Below are 21897 nucleotides of genomic sequence, written 5' to 3'. Positions count from 1 at the left end.
GCCTTTTCTGGGGTAAAGAAAACTACAATTCATACAATTTAGATGACACACATTAGTGAAAACATCATGAGGATTATTTTATATTTAATTTCTGAAAATAGATCCTTTTCACCTAAATCTTACACACTGGACCTTTAATATGACGAGATCTATCTGTCATTGCAGCAGTGCATTTCTATTATCCAGCTGTAGCACTTACTGATTGACATCATAATCAGACTATGCTCTATAGCATGCAAACAGGAATACGAATGAAATATTCTATTAGCAACTCGTACTCAAAATAATGTCTCCTTCAGAATAAGGTAAATCATCAGATTATTAAACACAGTGCTGAGATTGTGGATCATCAATTATTTTAGAGGCAAACATTGTAAATGATGTTGGAAATTATTGTAAAAGTAATTACACTCAACCAAGACTTTGGCTTGGAGATATAGCTTCATGTCACGACACTGTCCATGTTCAGAGCTTCTTTCCATATATCTTTCCACTGTGAGTCCAGCTCCCCAATGTAATGTGTTGATAATGAGAATCATAATGCTTAATGATGAAAGCATGAAATTACTTTATCTCTGGAGGAATCGGGCCTGTCAGACACAACATATAGAAATGAGGCCGGAGATTAGAGAGAGAGTGTCTCTGAAACGTTCATCGAAGACACATCTTATCATGAGAAGAATAGAAACCTGAACTCCTCTGACAGACGAAGATATTCTGAGGTGAATGAAGAGCTTCATTATTATGAATATTGGATGTTCATATAGACAACGTTCAAACTGCTTTAAAGTCAATTAAGTATTTTTATATTTTACAATGTTGGAGGTTTTCTGTCAGATATCAAGTAGTTGTTTTTTTATGTGAATTGATTGACATTCGTGTTGTGTGTATTCATTTTATTTCTTAGTATGCACATGGACCTTTAAGTGCTTTAACATTTGTGCTCCCGGCCTCCACAGCTGCAAAATGCAGAATCTGACTGAACTTCAAACCAACGGCACCTCCCACAGGAGCCTGTCTGTGATCATCAAGGTGTGTGTGGTCATCCCGTTCTTCTGCATCTTCCTGTGCTGCATTGCTGTCATGCTGCACATCTTTGCGTCTCAGAGGCAGTTCCTGGACACGTCCCGCTACATCCTGTTCGCCTACATGCTGGTCAATGACACCCTCCAGCTCATGACCTCTGTGCTGCTCTTCCTCTTTGTCATGGGTCAGGTGAAGTTTTCTCTGGTATACTGTGTTCCCCTGCTCTTAATATCCACAGTAACTTTCCAGAACACACCCTTAATTCTGGCCACCATGTCACTGGAGCGTTACATTGCTATCATCTACCCCCTGCGACGCCCGGCCTCCTGGCGCTCAGACCGTATCTGGATCATTATTCTGTCTCTCTGGTTCATCAGCTGCATCTTCCCTGTCATTGACTTCTCCATCGGGAAACATGATCCTGCTGTGGATGTCCTCTCCACCCCTGTGCTTTGCAAAAATACTGTTGTCAACCCGTCTCCAATCCAGACGTTGATCAGAGCTGCTGTCAATGTGCTCTTCTTTGCAGTGGTCGCTGTCATTATCCTGTTTACATATGTAACAATCCTGCTGGAGACCAGGAAGCTCAGACAGGACAAAGTGTCTGTGAACAAAGCCATGCACACGGTGCTGCTGCACGGCTTTCAGCTGCTGCTGTGTGTGCTGGCCTTCACTCATCCCATCACTGAATCTCTCATAGTGCTGCACGCCAACTGGCAACCAGAGGACGTCGCCTTTTTTAATTACTTCTGTTTCATCCTGATCCCACGTTTTCTGAGCCCGCTCATCTACGGCTTCAGAGATCAGAGTATCAGGGGCTGCATCAGGAAAACATTCTTCAGCTGCTCAAAGAAAGTCAAACCCTGGTCGTAGAATAAAATGAAATTAAAGACTGTCTTAAAACAAAAGTCAGGAGCCCATATGAACATTGGAACAGGTTTATATTCTTACTTTTCACACTGGCCTTTAAGAGACCCTTTCAAATGCACTTTCATTGTCACTGATGGGGACACACAGTCTTTGTTCTTCTGGGTAAATGTGCATGCCATGTGTGTTATGACAAGTCCTTTCAAAAACGAAAGTTGAAGTTCTTAGACAGATATTTTGGTTATGAAACATCATTGTATCTTAATGTGGGTGAAACAGTTGAATGTGCAGCAGAAGACTCTTCAATTTCTTTTTGTGTTGTGTCATTTTGCAGCATCAGATCTGCAGCAAACACTGTCATTACTGCTGCTATAAGATGCTCATTGTCTCATAAAATGGAAAATGTAAGAAGAAGCTGAAGATAATTTGTATTGCTTCATTCATTGCCCATTTCATGAAACATATCTGGATCCACTCAATGATTATTATCAGTGAAAATGTTTGTTATATGAGTCCTGAAATTAATGCAATATGTATTAAATGATTGTAAGTCATAATGTCCCAGCTGGTTTTCCATCATACTTTCAAACATGTGCCGATGTGATCATCAAACATATTTAAAAGTATTAAATTGTTTTCTATGTGACAATTAAATGTCTTAAATCTAGTTTTATGAAATCTGCAGCAACCCTGTTCTTGCATATACATCAAGGGAGTTCACTTTTTAAGTTGCACTGATGTAATTCAAAGATACACATTTGTGATACAGAGAGAACAGAATGTACAAACTCTGAACAAGAAATAACCAGACACTGATTAAACTTTGTGTCCTCAAGATCGACACATTTATAGATCCACCACCAGAGTCAAGAAATTCATTTTAGTTGTTATGACACAATCTGGCAGCTGCTGTATTTCTGCCTCTAAGTCTCCCATTGAACATGCACTGCTGACTGAGGTTCAGACTTTATAACGAATATTTAAAAACTTAGAATACCATATATGTTTGCAGAATGCACAAATCAGTGTACTGTAGGTGCAAAACTGTCATTTGAATATTTATATACATGTATGTAAGTAGCCTTAATGCAAGTTTACACTGATGCTAGTAAAGATGTGTCCAAATTGTCATATAGGTATTAAAAAGTGATTAACAGTAAATTTGTTGTGTGTTAGATGTTTTTGTTAAAGGTACAGTGTGTAGAATTTTGTGATATCTAGTGTTGAAATTGCATGTTGCAGCTGAACACCCCTCACCTCACCCTCTCTTTCCAAACATGAAAAAGAAACTGTGGTAGCTTCAGTTGTCATAAAAACTCAAAATGTGTTTAGTTTGTCCAGTCTGGACTAATGTAAAAAACATGGCGTCCTACGTAGAGAGGGTCCCCTCGATATAAATATAAAGTATTTAAATATAAAGGGCCTTTTCTGGGGTAAAGGAAAATACAATTCATACAATTTAGATGAAATGAACTAGTGAAAACATCATGAGGATTATTCTACATTAAATTTCTGCCAATAGTTCCCTTTCACCTAAATCTTACACACTGAACCTTTAAAGGTGTAAAGCACCATATGCACTTCACAGCGACACATCCTACATGGAATAATAAAATAATAATAATAATACTTCTACTTCTACTACTGTTAATAATAATAAAAAGAATAATAATGATAGTCTCTTCTAAAGTTTATGGAGCTTTATGGGTTGTTGTACAGCACTGTCACCTGCAGATGTCGCTATGACTCCAAATTGAATACCCATATGCAGTTGCGTGACAGCACCACATCAGCAAAAAATAAATAATGCTTTGATAAATTAATTAAAAACACTACTTTTTCTGTTCAAACAGGTTCTCTTAATATCCTGGTTTAATTTAGATTCTCTTCATACTGATTTACATTAAAAACTAATACACTTTAAGTTCACGCTAACATCTAACCGCTCCCCAAACCAGAGCAGCCAGTGCTACAGCTGGATAACAGAAATGCACTGCTGCAATGACAGATAGCACTCGTCATATTAAAGGTCCAGTGTGTAAGATTTAGCTGAAAATGATCTATTTGCAGAAATTGAATATAAAATAATCCTCATGATGTTTTCACGAGTTTGTTTCATCTAAATTGTATGAATTGTTTTGGGTTTTTTTACCCTAGAACAGGCCCTTTATATCTAAATACTTTATATCTACATTGAGGGGACCCTCTCTATGGAGGCTGCCATGTTTTTTTAACGTTAGTCCAGACTGGACAAACTAAACACCTTTTCAGTTTTTATGTCAACTGAAGGCTACCACAGGTTCTCTGTTATGTTTAGAAGGGGAGGGTGAGGTGAGGGGTGTTAGCTCGACATGCAACTACACCACTAAATTGTACACACTGAACCTTTAAGTTTTCATGGTCAGCAATATCCCAAAATAACCCTAATAAGTCAAAAGTCTAAATAAGGCACTGTCATGTAAACAGCATGCTTTAATTATTCTAAACCCAATAAGGTCATAACCAGAATAAGCAATAATTAGATTGAGACATGTGAGTAGTTGCATGATACACATGTATACGTCTTAATCGCATTATAACGTCCTATTAGAGTTTTCACAGCATCCTGAGACATCATGTATACGACAGCTACCGACTGATTGACATCATAATCAGACTATGTTCTATAGCATGCAAACAGGAATACAAATAATCTATTAGCAACTCATACTCAAAATAATGTCTCCTTCAGAATAAGGTAGATCATCAGATTATTAAACACAGTGCTGAGATTGTGGATCATCAATGTATTTAGAAGCAAACACTGTAAATGATGTTGGAAATTATTGTAAAAGTAATTACACTCGACCAAGACTTTGGCTTGGAGATATAAATGATGTATTGAAAGATTTTTAAATAATAAATAATACTTTCAAAAGAATCCTGGTTTAATTACTTTATTTTGAAGGGGTTTTCAGGGTCCTGACAAAGTTCAGTGGAACATCACTTGTGACGTGTTTGTTATGATTTTAAGTGACTATGATTTGAGAAAATTTGATTTATCGTGACACATTGTGGAGTCGCTCGTCCGCAAAACAGTTTCATGTCACAACACTGTCCATGTTCAGAGCTTCCTTCCATGTATCTTTCCACTGTGAGTCCAGCTCCCCAATGTAATGTGTTGATAATGAGAATCATAATGCTTAATGATGAAAGCATGAAATTACTTTATCTCTGGAGGAATCGGGCCTGTCAGACACAACATATAGAAATGAGGCCGGAGATTAGAGAGAGAGTGTCTCTGAAACGTTCATCGAAGACACATCTTATCATGAGAAGAATAGAAACCTGAACTCCTCTGACAGACGAAGATATTCTGAGGTGAATGAAGAGCTTCATTATTATGAATATTGGATGTTCATATAGACAACGTTCAAACTGCTTTAAAGTCAATTAAGTATTTTTATTTTTTACAATGTTGGAGGTTTTCTGTCAGATATCAAGTAGTTGTTTTTTTATGTGAATTGATTGACATTCGTGGTGTGTGTATTCATTTTATTTCTTAGTATGCACATGGACCTTTAAGTGCTTCAACATTTGTGCTCCCGGCCTCCACAGCTGCAAAATGCAGAATCTGACTGAACTTCAAACCAACGGCACCTCCCACAGGAGCCTGTCTGTGATCATCAAGGTGTGTGTGGTCATCCCGTTCTTCTGCATCTTCCTGTGCTGCATTGCTGTCATGCTGCACATCTTTGCGTCTCAGAGGCAGTTCCTGGACACGTCCCGCTACATCCTGTTCGCCTACATGCTGGTCAATGACACCCTCCAGCTCATGACCTCTGTGCTGCTCTTCCTCTTTGTCATGGGTCAGGTGAAGTTTTCTCTGGTATACTGTGTTCCCCTATACTTAATATCCACAGTCACTTTCCAGAACACACCCTTAATTCTGGCCACCATGTCACTGGAGCGTTACATTGCTATCATCTACCCCCTGCGACGCCCGGCCTCCTGGCGCTCAGACCGTATCTGGATCATTATTCTGTCTCTCTGGTTCATCAGCTGCATCTTCCCTGTCATTGACTTCTCCATCGGGAAACATGATCCTGCTGTGGATGTCCTCTCCACCCCTGTGCTTTGCAAAACTGCTGTTGTCAACCCGTCTCCAATCCAGACGTTGTTCAGAGCTGCTGTCAATGTGCTCTTCTTTGCAGTGGTCGCTGTCATTATCCTGTTTACATATGTAACAATCCTGCTGGAGACCAGGAAGCTCAGACAGGACAAAGTGTCCGTGAGCAAAGCCATGCACACGGTGCTGCTGCACGGCTTTCAGCTGCTGCTGTGTGTGCTGGCCTTCACTCATCCCATCACTGAATCTCTCATAGTGCTGCACGCCAACTGGCAGCCAGAGGACGTCGCCTTTTTTAATTACTTCTGTTTCATCCTAATCCCACGTTTTCTGAGCCCGCTCATCTACGGCTTCAGAGATCAGAGTATCAGGGGCTGCATCAGGAAAACATTCTTCAGCTGCTCAAAGAAAGTCAAACCCTGGTCGTAGAATAAAATGAAATTAAAGACTGTCTTAAAACAAAAGTCAGGAGCCCATATGAACATTGGAACAGGTTTATATTCTTACTTTTCACACTGGCCTTTAAGAGACCCTTTCAAATGCACTTTCATTGTCACTGATGGGGAAACACACAGTCTTTGTTCTTCTGGGTAAATGTGCATGCCATGTGTGTTATGACAAGTCCTTTCAAAAATGAAAGTTCAAGTTCTTAGACAGATATTTTGGTTATGAAACATCATTGTATCTTAATGTGGGGGAAACAGTTGAATGTGCAGCAGAAGACTCTTCAATTTCTTTTTGTGTTGTGTCATTTTGCAGCATCAGATCTGCAGCAAACACTGTCATTACTGCTGCTATAAGATGCTCATTGTCTCATAAAATGGAAAATGTAAGAAGAAGCTGAAGATAATTTGTATTGCTTAATTCATTGCGCATTTCATGAAACATATCTGGATCCACTCAATGATTATTATCAGTTAAAATGTTTGTTATATGAGTCCTGAAATTAATGTTTCCCAGCTGGTTTTCCATCATACTTTCAAACATGTGCCGATGTGATCATCAAACATATTTAAAAGTATTAAATTGGTTTCTATGTGACAATTAATTGTCTTAAATCTAGTTTTATGAAATCTGCAGCAACCCTGTTCTTGCATATACATCAAGGGAGTTCACTTTTTAAGTTGCACTGATGTAATTAAAAGATACACATTTGTGATACAGAGAGAACAGAATGTACAAACTCTGAACAAGAAATAACCAGACACTGATTAAACTTTGTGTCCTCAAGATCGACACATTTATAGATCCACCACCAGAGTCAAGAAATTCATTTTAGTTGTTCAGACACAATCTGGCTTCAGCCTCTAAGTCTCCCATTGAACATGCACTGCTGACTGAGGTTCAGACTTTATAACGAATATTTAAAAACTTAGAATACCATATATGTTTGCAGAATGCACAAATCAGTGTACTGTAGGTGCAAAACTGTCATTTGAATATTTATTTACATGTATGTAAGTAGCCTTAATGCAAGTTTACGCTGATGCTATTAAAGATGTGTCCAAATTGTCATATAGGTATTAAAAAGTGATTAACAGTTAATTCCTTGTGTGTTAAATGTTTTAGTTAAAGGTGCAGTGTGTAGAATTTTGTGATATCTAGTGTTGAAATTGCATGTTGCAGCTGAACACCCCTCACCCATAGACGGATTACCGCATGGGCAAAGTGGGTGTATGCCCAGGGCCCTAGAGCCAATAGGGGCCCTTGGCCTTCGGAGTTGTTGTGGTTTTTTTTTGTGTAGGCAGGGGCCTGTGGCGAGTTTGTGTCCAGGGCCCGTGGTCATGATAATCCGTCTATGCCCTCACCTCACCCTGCCCTTCTCAACATAACAGAGAAACTGTGGTAGCTTCAGTTGTCATAAAAATTCAAAATGTGTTTAGTTTGTCCAGTCTGGACTAATGTAAAAAACATGGCGGCCTCCGTAGAGAGGGTCCCCTCAATGTAAATATAAAGTATATGAATATATTGAGCCTTTTCTGGGGTAAAGAAAACTACAATTCATACAATTTAGATGAAATGAACTAGTGAAAACATCATGAGGATTATTCTACATTAAATTTCTGCCAATAGATCCCTTTCACCTAAATCTTACACACTGAACCTTTAAAGGTGTAAAGCACCATATGCACTTCACAGCGACACATCCTACATGGAATCACAAAATAATAATAATCATACTTATTCTACTACTACTGTTGATGATAATAATAAAAACAATAATAATGATAATTGATTCATCTCTCTTCTAAAGTTTATGGAGCTTTATGGGTTGTTGTACAGCACTGTCGCCTGCAGAGGTCGCTGTGACTCCAAATTGAATACCCATATGCACCTAAAGCTGTGATTTATCTTCACCTTAAAACAAATAAATCAAATATATAATTACATACATAGGCTATAATAAAGACGGCAAGTTGATCGTAGTATATCATGCAAAAAGGTATTTGCATGCAACCAGGCTCGAATCTAATAATTTTATCAGATTAATTTGCAGAAACAACCTAAATAAAAGTTTGGTGTATTCCTGTTGTTATTGCAGAGGAAATAAACCAGTCTGATTTATGTAACGGTGTAAAACTCATCTCCTCAGGCCGTGGGTGAAAGCTGAGCTCAGATGTGAGGAGGATCTGGAGGCAGGTTTGATTCTGACAGAGGAGGAGGAGGAGGAGGAAGAGGAGCTCAGACTGTGGAGCTGCTGCAGGAGGAAGGACATTTAACTCTCAGCTCTTTTCTTTTTGTTGCTGTGGAGATGAGTCCTCTGACACGTGTTCTCTTTGGCTGTGCTCTCCTGACTGTGTCCGCAGGAGAAATGTACACATCGCTGCTGAACGTCAGGCAGGCGATCAGTGTTGAACGGAAGCTGATCGATGACCTGAGAACTTACATTGACCACGAGTTTGAGAGGCTGCAGGACATCAGGCGGTGAGTGATGGTGACAAAGTGGACGTGGATGGTTTATGAACAATTATGAACAATTCTCTAACTGCATCAGAAACATCTGCATTAATTCACAGTGAAGAGTCCTGGAGCTGCTCCATACAAAGGAAATGTAACATGTTTGTGGAGAGATTTCACAAGCATATGATCAAATAATACGAGTTAAGACGAGACACAAGAAAAGTTCTGAAAGTTAGGATAAGTAAGAGGAGACAAGACAATTTAAGGCAAGTTGAGACAGGACACGTTACGGTACGATATCCTACCATACGATATGATATGATGCGATACGATGCAACACTTAACGATACAAAAAGTTATGATACCATATTATTTGATACGATACGATAAGATATAATACCATACTAGACGATACCATTCGATATGAGACAATATGATGCGATACAGTTAGATACATCACCATACTATACCATACCATGCCATGCGATATGTTACGATACCATACTATGCAATTTGATTCAATACGATAAAAGTTAAGACAGGACAAGTTGAAACCAGAAAACTTGATATTGAAAGATATTATTATGCTACGATACACTAAGGTGCGATACCATTCTACACAATACAATTTGATGTGATACATTATAATATGATAGGATAGGATAAAATACTATACGATAGGATACAATGAAATACAATATGATATGATACAATTTAAGACAAGAATAGTTGAGACAAGAGAAGTTAAGCTACAATTCAATAAAATACCATATGATACGATGCAATACGATATGATACAATATAATGAAGATGAAAAGAGAGAAAATTGATAAGTATGAACATCATCTACAATGTTAACAGAATACATATAGTGTAACATAATATGTTCAAATGCAAAACTGGGAATCCTGCATTTACACTTTATATATCTTGATATCCTGATAGCTCAATATATTCAACTTAACTGTTCAAAGGTCTGTTTTATGGTTTTTCTTTCCAAGAACACAACAACATCAGCTAACTGTGCAAGTAGAATCATAGCTTTTAAAGTTTTTCTTTGTCTTGGACAGAAACTTTCATCATGCTGCAAAGAGCCTAACTGATGCAGAACAAGACTCATCAAGTCACTACCCAATAATTTATGCTGATGATTGAACAGTTTCCCTGTGGGAAAAAAAGAGAAAATGTAAACTGAAGTTTCAGTGTTGTGGTGTTTTTGTGGTGTAGTTGGAAAATGAGTCATGTCATGCATCAGCTTTACTGATCCGTCAACATCCAAGATTCATTTTTATTTCTTCTTCTGGCCTCAGAACAAAAAGCTGTTTCCTTTCAACCCAGCAGTGAACTCTCAGATGCTTGAAAGGTCGCTATTATTAGATGTGGAGAAGTAAAATCTAATTAAGTGAATAAAGACAAATAAATAAAAGCAGATAGGTGAGTGCTGGGGTATATAGTGAGTTGCTTTGGAGTAAGCTTAACTGTTATGTAAAAAGGATGCAGCTATTTTAAGAGCTTAATAAATAAATACATAGTGTATATGCTTGTAATAAGATGCAGATATCTATCTCCAGGTAATCTATCATTGACCACTGTGCGTGATAATATTTTGTGTTTTTAGTATTTCCACCCTGATGATCTGTCCCTGAATAACAGAGTTTAGTATAACTCCTGTCCTGGATCTGCCTGAAGGATATTTCTTTACTGTGAACAGTTTTTTAGCTCAATAGCACCTTAGTCAAATCCTAATTAGTTGTCCTCTTCTTTTCCTTTTATAACCACCCTCCATGTTCTTGTAACACAGTTTTTACACCAAAGTGTCTGACCTGCACACTGGACTTTATAAAGGCCCGGCAGCTGCGATGGCGAACCCACTGGTGGCCTTCACCCTGATCAAGCGGCTGCATTCAGAGTGGCTGAATGTCATCTACAACAGCGAAGCCTCGGAGAACGCACAAGGTTTACTCACCGCCTCCTCACAGACACATCTGGTGGTGATAACTTAATACCCCCCCAACCACCCTTCTTCTCTGCTGTCACCACCCAACCCCCACGCTCACCTTTTGGCCTTCTGCTGTCCAGCCCTCAGGTCCAGTTACGAGGAGGAAGAAGCTGAACTGCCCAAACTGGAAGACCTCCAGGGGGCCGCCAAGGGGCTGATGAGGCTGCAGGATGTGTATGGTCTCCAGGTTGAGAGCCTCGTGAGGGGTCGCTTCCAGAGAGTCACAAATGGAAAGCCTGCTGATATCTGCATGCCCGCAGTCTCTGTGCCACTGTCTGGTGACGACTGCTTTCTGGTTGGAAAGGTACACAAGCCATTATTTTCCTATTATTGGCTCCCCACAATGTTTTAACCTAATTCTACAGAGAACACACATCCTAAATTTAATAAAAATACTACACTCTTTGATAATAACTGTATATAAAGATGGACGACATGACAGCTGCTAAAAAGTAAAGCCAAATCTTGTTCACCTCCTGGTGGCTGGCTGCAATATAGCTGCAATATAGCTCATAAACCTCCATGTCAATGAAGTTAATTAAGTCTGAGTATATGTAAAATAAATGTTTCTTAAAGATTTCCTGCATCCTGTGTACAAGATATTTTAGCTTCATTTTGTACAATAGGAGGATGTGGAGACACGTTGTCTATCTTCATTTACCGACTATTGTAACACCTAGTAGATGTCTAACAGGTCATGAACCAAAAAAGATCAACATCATCATCTTCATTATTCACTATTACAAGTATTTGATTTAATAATAAACTTAAACTTAATCTGCAAAGTAACTAGTAACTATGGCTCTCTTATACATGTGGTGTATTAAAACAAAAGTAAACTCTCTCCCTCTTGAATATAGTGTTTAAAGTAACATAAAATGGAAATAGTACAGAACTAGTTGCCCCAAATTGTAGGCTGCTAAAGTTGAGTAACCTTGAGTAAATCTATTTTGTTTATTCCACAACTGCTTATTTCCTGAAATTTAGCAAAGAACAAGTGGTGTAAGTGTGTTGGCTTGTCTGTCGTCCTGCTGGGTCCCTTTTCTGAGTAAAATAAACAGACGTAAAAACAAATCAAAACTTAGAAAGGGTGAACGACATTAAAGTTTCCCTCCCTGATTAACGGCCCCTTCCAAAACTGTCAATCATTGTGTGGTGGTAAGAATCCAGACCGTCCGTCTGTAAAAAGTGGAACTTTTCCCATTGTGTGCCTGGGAATCCATTTCATGTGAAGATGAATATACATTTCTACAAGAAGAAAAATTCCACTGTTTATGTACAGTGGTGATGAGTCGGGGCAGAGAGTGGGAGAGTCAGCATTGAGCATGGAAAAGATATTATCTCATGCAGCAGACATTGAGAAGTGTTTGGGGGGAGGCCGGCAGAGTTTGTCTTCACTTCACTGAGATTATCTCAGAGTCTGTGTAAACGGAGATGCTTGGTTTTAGGGTGCCGCCAGTAAAAGGGCCGCCTGCACGTGCTTTTATATGGTCGTTAAACCAACAGGGCGTGTTAACAGAAACTTGAAGCTTGTCAGTTTCTTTGGGAGGAATTTTAAAACAGTTTGAAGCTTATAAACTATCTTTAAGAAATCACTGGTTCTTAAACTGCTGCTGAGATGAACAGCTTCCAAATGAGAGGGTTTTATAGTGAGAAGTGGGTGTGAACCTGTAGAGTGGATAACTTTGTTTGATTAGATGAATGGTGTGTGTGTGTGTGTGTGTGTGTGTGTGTGTGTGTGTGTGTGTGTGTGTGTTTACGGGGTCAAATGCCACACTGGAATTTGTGTTTGTGTGCTGTCTGGAGGGGTTGTGGATATAATCTGTGGTGGGAGGAGCCTCTCTCTGTGTGGGTGCTGTCAGACCTTTACTCAGCACCTACTTCATCAAGTCCAGTCAGCTCAGTATAAAAACAGGTGAAGAGCTAATCCTGTGTTCCTGACTTTCTACATGTAAAGCTACCCCCGTTGTTTTACTGGTTCTCCACACACCTAGGTAACGTCATCATTAGTGCATTTGACTGAGAAGCCAAGATTAATTTTGCCTTAATTCAAAATATTATGAATGAATTCATAACTTCTGTGATGAACTCTGATATTGTTGTATAGTCTTCTGTGTCACTGCCACCTGGTGGCCTGGATTAGAACAGCTTGTTGTAGCTTTTGCGTGTTCAAACGTCAGGATAGTTTTCTCCGCTCGTCTTTCGATGGCAGTGAAAACGTAACTGGCCACTGGAATCTTTTAGTTACTCGAAAATAGTTCCTAGGCCAAAAAGGTCCAGGATCTTATGGTCTAAACATGACAACTTTTTATTCATGCAACCAATTATAATTCAGTCACACACTTTTTTTTTGTTTTTGTGATGTTAAAGGCGTGTAATGCTGCCTCTTGCTGATAGTCTTAAACTTGCAGGATTGGCATCAGAGGAACCTGCACTCCCAACCAGTAAATGAAAAACTCTCAGGTTGAGCAAATGCAGCAATTAATCCATTAATAGAAAAATTTATAAATTATAAATTTTTGAAGAAATTCACATAAGCATTGTGCAGGATTGATATTCTAAAAACGGAATGATTACTTAAAACCAATCAAAGGTATATCTTTTCATCCATAACAACACTTTCAAATTATACAGTATTCCACATCACATGTCTGCATCTGCCATCAGTGGAAAATGCTTTTTTTGGTAATTTAATAGGATGGCTATTTGTCTTTATTCACTCACTCAGTCTGAATCCTGCTCACTGGGCATATATAATTATACCAGCTGCATGACGTTACAGATTTGGCAGAAAAAAATGTGTCTGATTCTTGATGCTGCCTCACTGAACAGATTTGATCCTCAATAAAATCATCTCAAGTCTAATATCCCCCAGACCTCACAGACTCTGGCAGACCTGCATGCAACATCTGGCCGATGTTTGGTCCTACAGTCCTGAGACAAATTCTTATTACGTTACCCACTATTGATCAAATGTAACCGTGGTGTTATTGTTCACAGGTGGCCTACGAGCAGGAGGACTACTACCACTCGGTGCAGTGGTTGGAGGAGTCGGTGCGTCTCTTCAGAGGAGTCGAGTGGAGCCCTGAGAATGAAGGCACTTTGGAGGATGCTCTGGATCACCTGGCCTTCTCTCACTTTAAAGTATAAGAAGGAAACTCACAAAATGCACATTGATAACTCGACCGAAGGATCGAGCTGCTCTAAACTGCTCTCGATGTTTCAGACAGGAAACGTCTCCTACGCTCTGAGTCTCTCTCAGGAGTTACTGCATCACGGTAAATCTTTTTAAAAGCTTTGCACGTGTGGCATAAAAAATCACAACTTCTGTACAGGTTTTAGCTTTGCCTCAGTGAATGGTGGCTCAGGAGGTAAAGTGGGTCATCCTTTAATCAGGAGGTTGGTGGTCCGGTTTCTGATTCCTCCAGCCAGGAACTCCAAATGTCCCCTGAATGCTGAGCTGTCGGTGTGTGATACTGGGGCACTCTATAGATATTGAAGCGTGTTCAAACGGGTGACTGTGACTCTTGAGTAGATGTTAAGACTACATTGATTCAAAGTGTGACTCTATGTGTTTTTCCTCTTAGATCCAAAGAATGGAAGAGTTCTGCAGAATGTTGAGAAATACGAGAAGCTGCTGGTGTCTGCGAGTCCACCCAGGAGCAACGGGTTGAGGAGACCTTCATCCGATCACTTAAGGACCAGGGACACATACGAGAAACTCTGTCAGACCCAAGGCTCTCAGGTATTCAGCACAATTAATTCTGGACACGCACTGTTTAAGAAAAATGTATGAAAGGGATCATTTAAGAGTTAATACAACAACCACAGAATTTTAATAGAATATTTAAAAACCCGTGACGTAAGATGTTTTTCATTCCAACATCTCCACATAGTTAATCAAAGATTTGTCAGAGCTCTTAAATTCCATCCTTTATCCAAGAGTTCATCAAGATCCAAGTTTTCAGTTGGAGTTCCCTTGACCATAAAATGACAATAACAATCCCAAAGTCATATTTGCCTTTATGTGCAGTGACGGACAAAATGCAAAGATTAATGTTTGTGCATGAAAAGGGAAAAAAAACTATAATTTCTTTGATTTTGTTAATGGACCTCAGATTTTCTGTTTCTCCTATTAGCCAATGCATTTTGAAAACCCCAGACTATTCTGCGACGACTTCACCAATGGTAATCCCGGCCTGCTGCTGATGCCAGTGAGGCGAGAGGTGCTGAGCCTGCAGCCGTACGTGGTCCTCTACCACGATTTCATCACTCGCTCAGAGGCTGAAGACATCAAGCATGTCGCCCAGCCAGGAGTAAGTGTCAGCACTGTGCAGTTTTCTCATCATTTGATAATTTGAGGAGGAGGGATGATAAATTTGTCCAATATGACAGATTTCTAAGAATTAAGACAAAGAGCGATCTGAATTAATCTTCTCATGTTTTATTTTGATCCCATGTTTTATAACGTTTTCGCAATAAAAACAGGAAATGTGCTGTTTCTTCCACATGGGACTCACAAAGCGGCAAAGTTTGTATGAGTTCAACAGATTTTGTTGAAATAAACAAGTGGATTAACATTAACGTCTTGTGATGTTGCCATGTGAACGCGTTGTTGTTTGGTCTCACGTTTGAGAATCAGATCTTATTTATTGCACAGTGAACCAGTGGGTCACAGTTTTCAGAATATATTTTGCCTTTGTGGTTTTTTTTATTACTGTTGAGCTCAGGTGGTTTCCCAACACATTTTTATTTTCCTCAATCCCAGATGTTTGTGTGTCATCATATTTGCAGCCTTTGCGCAGGGCTATAAAGTTGTAATTTGACTTCAAGGCAATCTGACATGGAGATCATTACTAAAGTCCATGTATTCAAGTGGACTTTAAATCTTTTTTAGTAGGCACACGGTGCAGTATACAATTTGTTGGGGCTACTACAAGTGTGCCATGGAAGGAACAGTGGATTTACATGGATCCAACTGTTATTCTCTAATACCCACCAGGCATCACTGGTCATCCATCACATCCTCATCACAGCTACTGTTTTACTCCACTATAGGGTATTTTATGTTTGTTTTCACTTTACAGGTTAAGACTTTATGCACAGAGCATTATCAGCATTAAAATATGTTCATTAGTAATTGTCTAAATTCCCAGTACATAAAGTTCAAATTCAAGCATTTTAAACCAATTTTCAAACTTTCCTGTGGTAATGCACATTAAAAGGGAAAATGAACTTGAGAGGTGAAGTCATTTTTTCAATTTATTTTTGGTAAATATTACTTTTGCACATATTTCCTGTTAATGCGCTGCTGTGGGGCTCTGCTGGCGTCTCAGTCAGCCATGTACCTTTTCCTGCTGGACGGATCCTGGAAAGACCCTATGGAGGAAGAGTTGGTCCGCTTCCAACCATTTAGCACGGCCTAAAGGAATGAGGGATGCATTACTGTGAAAACTTGGCAGAGTGTCTCGAAACTGTCAATGAGCTTCGCCATCTCTCTGAACTTGGACCATCAAAAAAATGAAAGTTGAACAGCACAGCTCAGAGCTGCTGACTCACTTAGCGAATAGTTGGTGGGCTAACTCCGCTGCTACCCTATAGTTTCTGTGAGGTTTTGGCTTCGTTCAATGACTTTTCCATCCTGTGTTCAGATGGAAACCCCTTTACTTATTTCATCATTATGTCAGCTTGTGGCTTGATTGAAAACAGGCCCAGGACCTCATGAGCTTGGTTTACACTTTGTTCTGTGCTGGATCCTAGAAGAACACAGGTCTGTTTTGAGTTAACAGCTCAGCCATTGTTTCGACTTTTATGACAAACTGACGTGTGAAGTAATTAGTCGACTTTTCAGTATTTCGCGTCTTTTGACCTTTAGCGTAAGTGGTGGTCATAAGATGCCTGGGTTTACTGTTCTATAAAACACTACCAGTGATGTACCCAGACTGGAAAACATGTACGATATGAGCAGAATGCAGTGTGACCACTCTGCTGTACAAATAAATCACAGAGGATCAGTTTTAAGAAAAGAACACTAGGTCCAAAACCTCTGGACTCACCCAGACTCCCTCCCTGATTCACTTTGACAAACTGCTCAGGGAGACAGAATGAAACTTGAATCCGTTATCTGTAAGGAAATCTGTGAATCTGTGTAATCTGGTTGGTTTCAGTCGAGAAAGATAATTTACCATTCAAAGTAAAATGGACAGATTCATGCAAATCAACTGTATTTGCACTTTTTGTTTATTTTCTCATATCTGCTCTCAGTTTTTGTCACTGGAGCCTATTTTCATGCTACTCACATTTGTTTCAGCTGAATGTCAAAGCTTGGCTCCTGTAACAATCACAAACATGAGATGCTGTTTTCTGTTTTTGCTAAAAAGTTTAGAAGGTCTGTGGTGGCAACTGGAGAGAAGCAAGCAACGGCAGAGTATCGCATCAGCAAGAGGTACAAACTACTGAAAATACTTATGACACGTTGTTTATTATTAGGGTAGTTACTGTATTCACATGTTTAGATGGTTAGTCTTGGTTACACACATTTGCAGAGGTAATCAACAAGAAAGCAAATGATTGATAACTTTATAAAAACGTTTTATTTCCAGTGCCTGGCTGAAGAACTCAGCTCACGCCATCGTTGGGAAGCTGGACCAGAGGATCTCTATGCTCACAGGCCTGAACGTGCAGCATCCGTATGGCGAGTACCTCCAAGTGGTGAATTATGGGATTGGTGGCCATTATGAGCCTCACTTTGATCATGCTACAGTAAGTTGATCGTTAACACTCTTTTCCATTTCAATTTTTTTGTTGTGTTTCATTCTATTTATATTAAATTTTTCTACAAAGTTTCATTCTATTTTATTTCATTATTTTTCAATATTGATACAGATTGATTGTTTTTATTTCCTTACCTCTTTTAATATTGTTTATCTCTTTTACACTACTCTCTGAAAATTGTTTTCAAATGTGCTTTCAGATTTTAAATAGTTTTCTTTTAATTATGTATCTATGCTGTTTTGTAATGACCCTTTACAACACTTTTAATCTACCTCTGTATATGAAAGGTGATTTATCAATTAAAATGCCATGCCTCATCTTTTTGTACTGTTTTATTATAAAGTTTGCACATTGACTCTGATCACATTTCTAATGCTGCTTTCTACTATCTGTTTACATTTCCACACAACCAGTCACCGTCCAGTCCTGTGTTCAAGCTGAAAACTGGGAATCGAGTGGCAACATTCATGATATATGTGAGTGAGGTCTTCTTCTTTTGACCCTGAATGAACTAGTCAGCTGCCAGAGGTTCCTATAAGATCATATAAGAGAAGATAAGATAAGATAAATCTTAAGTCTAAGTTAAGATAGGTCAGGTTGACTGGAAACCCTAACTGGATGCGAAGTACATTATTATTGATGTTATATTATGCAACAAACCTGCAGCTAACTCATATTCAAACTGCATTACACAGTCTACCAATTCCTTTTTTCCTTTCAATGTCCCTTTTGTTCTGTTTTATATTATCATCACTGATATCTAATGTGGACATCTGAGTAAAATTGGCTTTATGTGAGGCTTTGGAAACAGTGCAGCGGACACAGTGGCTTTTCCCTAACAGGAGCACATAAACACAAGACACTACTGTGAAGGAATGTCCTTTTCCACAGCTCAGCTCTGTCGAGGCAGGTGGCTCCACAGCCTTCATCTACGCCAACTTCAGCGCTCCTGTCGTGGAGGTAAACACACTGCGATTCACCGAGCTGAGCTTCTCTTGTCTTCATTTCATTTTGGCCTCCAGCGCGATCGTTTTCACCTCCCTCACATTCTCTGGTTCAGCTGTCAAAATGCTGAAAGGTCACATCATAGCAACATCAGCCTTGAGATTTTTTTTAAACCACAGTACTGCGGTTGTGTAGTTGAGCCTCAGTGGAGTTGGAGGTGTTTCGTGGGCTGATAAATGAGCTACAGTGGAAGGTTTTCCAGACCATTCCTGGGGTTTAACCCTTCACCTTTAATTTAACTGACACCTCACTTCCTGGCTGTTTATACAGAAAATAACTGCTGCTCATAAACTGATAAAATGACCAATGAAATAATTAATGTCTTTGTCTTCAATCTTTGTAACACGTTTTTTTGTAATTTGATTGATTTTCATTCAACTATTAAAACAACATCGCTCAGCCAACTTAATAATGAATAATGTATAGTCGAATTCATCATTGGATAATTGATTGGTGAGGATTTTACTTTCTTACTTTATTTTTGTTTTGTTTTGCATATTATGGTTAACTGATTATCTCTGTGCATTTTGATTCATGGATTAACCATGAAGATGATAGTGAGCTTAATCAATTATTCAAATAATTATTTGGTCCAACCTCAGTTTGGACTAAAGCACTATTTTCAAATCTCATTTCAACTTTCCTTTTTGTCTTTTTCTTATCACAGAGAGCTGCTATCTTCTGGTGGAACCTCCACAGAAATGGCGATGGAGACGTCGACACCCTGCACGCCGGCTGCCCCGTGCTCATTGGAGATAAATGGGGTAAGACTCAGTAGATTCAGGGTGTGATGTGGTGGTTGTGTCAACGGGAGCCAAACAGTGATGTAACCATGGGAAAAGGGAATTCACGGCGGTTTATGAGACCTTATTGAGCTTTTTTACATCATGCTCTATTTTCCAGTGTCTGTGTCATACAGGAGTGAACGTACACCTCGGCCACATCTGTGCCGCATTACTCATTTAAAAATGTTACTGTTGAGACACTGAGCTCATCCTGGAAGTTGAACATCTGCTGCTGGTTGGCCCAGGCCATCAAACTCCCAATGCTGAGACGTGTGTCAGAGACCCAGTTAAAATAACAGGAGGATATTAATCATCACAAAGTAGCTGCAGGAGCATTCACTGGCTGTGTTGCTTTAGCAAATATTTGTCCTTAGGTTAAAGTGACAATGGTGCAACCTAGAAATAAGTCCTTTATTTAATATTTCTGTTATGTTTTTTCAAGCATTTAAGGTAGCTTTTAGAGGTTCAACTAATTGTATCAAATGTTTGCACTGTTAAGAGTATTTAATCCCTAAATGCATCATAATGTATGACTCAGTAATAGTTTTTGTATGCACAAGATTGTAACCTTGTAAGCTGTTTAGTTAATATTGTGGATTTAAAAATGTATAATATTTCCCATTGGGAATATAAAAGGGAAGAGTGAGTAGAGTAAAACAGAAATACTTGTGCAAAATGCATGTGCAAGGATAATCTCTATTTGTCTTGAAATATATATAAACATACTTTAAATCTGTTTGTATCCTCCAGTGGCAAACAAGTGGATCCATGAGTATGGTCAAGAGTTCCTACATCGCTGCAGCCTGAATCCAGAAGAGTGAGAGGCATGGAGCATTAGCTGGGCCCCTCGGAGTACAAGAGCCGGCCTCTACAATTGAGAGGCACACTTACAGGCAAAGAGAAGGAGGCAGCCAAAAAGTGAGCACACAGGCAGGGGAGCTGAGAGCTGTGGAGGGGGGGGGCTGTATCTGTGACTGGAGCCCCTGCACCCAGGGAGCCTGGAGCACACACTGCTGCAGTGCACATGGATCACACAGCGCTGAGAGGCGGGGTGGAAGAAGAGTGGGGCAGTTGGAAATTGGGCCCCCAGAGGCCAGATTCTGCTTCTGCAGATGGAGAGAGGCCTCTGCCTTCGCACACTGTGCTGGTTTCAGTTAACTGTGCAAGGCTGTTTACCTCCCGCTTGCTTAAAAACTGAACTTCTCATGCAGCTCCTTTCCTATGCTGGCCCCACTCAAGGGTCTGTCATTACAAATCAACACAGCAGAACTTCTTGGATACTCAGAATAAGTGTGCATAAGCAGATGCACAAGACATTAACAAATATCCATGTGTGTATGATGGTGTTGACAGAAATAAATGTCTCTTCTGGATTTGTTTTTTTTTTACTGACATGTAACAGAAGATGTGTTTTACACAGAACAAAAAAAACGTGACTTATCTACAGAGGTTTCTCTGTGTTTGGTCATCTCACAGCTCAGGACTGCAGCTCAGACCAGTGCTTTATGAGTCATAGGAACCAGTCACCGTGAGTGTGCCTGTTAAGTTCCAGCTGACTGAACAATGTGGTCATCGCTGCCTGTGCAAGACTCTCTCAGTTAAAATTCATGTAACTAACTGTCTAATGGAACAAATGAACCAGATCTGTCATCCTCTTATGGAGTTTCAGAGGCCAGTCACCATTAATCATTGGTCTGCACGCCTTGTGATCGCTCCAGATTTCATGTCTGGACTCACACGACCAACACTGTTGCGCATACCACCCAGACATCTGAGATATCTGTGTCTAACTAGGTCATAACACGTCTTAAAACAATGTGGGATGGGGCGCACTAAGTGTTAAGACTCATATGAGCTCAAGGAAACAGCTGAAGTCTATATATTTGACTTTTTTTGCAATGGTGAAAGTCGTCACAGCATCACAAGTTTTCTTTCCAGTTCACTATAGTGTGCACAAACAGACACACTCTACACACACTAACATACAGAAAATATAAGCGAGGGCCATATATACATGATACACATTCCTGGGTACACACGAAACAGCAGGACTTGATTATTTTCCCTCTGAACCGATGGATGAGGACGCTGCCTCTCTGAAGCTCTTTCACATCTGTTTCACTGCAGTTTAATGTGAGATTTGTACCATTCATAACAGTTTTTAAGTCTAAAGTTAAGTAATTATAAAAATGGACTCAGTATTGTCATCAAGTTGTTTGCAACTGGAATGCCTACAACTGCTACATTGATTGATAGAAACACACATTGCAGCTACAAGTCAGATAAGTGAATTTTCACAGGAGCATCCTACAATCTGAAACCTCAATTTTTCCCAGAATTCAAAGGGCTTCATTCTGCATTCTTCCCTCAGCGGCCCTCGCTGTTACCATGAAAACCACAACAAACATGGCTGCAGAGGGACTTGTTTGCTA

At 39.5% G+C, this 21897-nt stretch overlaps 3 protein-coding genes across 4 annotated transcripts; all 3 read left to right on the top strand.

Annotated features, from left to right (window-relative positions):
• Positions 1–966: 966 nt before the first annotated feature.
• LOC138412071 (odorant receptor 131-2-like) lies at positions 967–1899 on the top strand. The gene has a single exon (XM_069534699.1). It carries the CDS (start codon positions 967–969, stop codon positions 1897–1899), a length of 933 nt encoding a protein of 310 aa, XP_069390800.1.
• Positions 1900–5497: 3598 nt separating this feature from the next.
• LOC138412070 (odorant receptor 131-2-like) lies at positions 5498–6430 on the top strand. Its single transcript, XM_069534698.1, has one exon. The coding sequence runs from the start codon at positions 5498–5500 to the stop codon at positions 6428–6430; it is 933 nt and encodes a 310-aa protein (XP_069390799.1).
• A 2239-nt stretch (positions 6431–8669) lies between these two features.
• p4ha3 (prolyl 4-hydroxylase, alpha polypeptide III) lies at positions 8670–20838 on the top strand. Of its 2 annotated transcripts, none has more exons than XM_020088139.2 (13): positions 8670–8926; positions 10704–10858; positions 10982–11205; positions 13902–14045; positions 14128–14179; positions 14489–14646; positions 15041–15217; positions 17282–17346; positions 17504–17663; positions 18089–18151; positions 18567–18635; positions 19348–19444; positions 20216–20838. In XM_020088139.2, the coding sequence occupies exons 1-13, from the start codon at positions 8754–8756 to the stop codon at positions 20284–20286; spliced, it is 1608 nt and encodes a 535-aa protein (XP_019943698.2). In that variant the 5' UTR covers positions 8670–8753; the 3' UTR covers positions 20287–20838. The 2 variants fall into 2 exon arrangements, with proteins under 2 accessions (XP_019943698.2, XP_019943699.2); XM_020088140.2 differs by having other exon boundaries at positions 18518–18635.
• Positions 20839–21897: the final 1059 nt, after the last annotated feature.

This window comes from Paralichthys olivaceus, chromosome 11 (genome assembly GCF_024713975.1).
Source record: "Paralichthys olivaceus isolate ysfri-2021 chromosome 11, ASM2471397v2, whole genome shotgun sequence".
NCBI classification, from domain to species: Eukaryota; Metazoa; Chordata; class Actinopteri; order Pleuronectiformes; family Paralichthyidae; genus Paralichthys; species Paralichthys olivaceus.
This window is presented reverse-complemented; position numbering and strand designations above follow the sequence as displayed.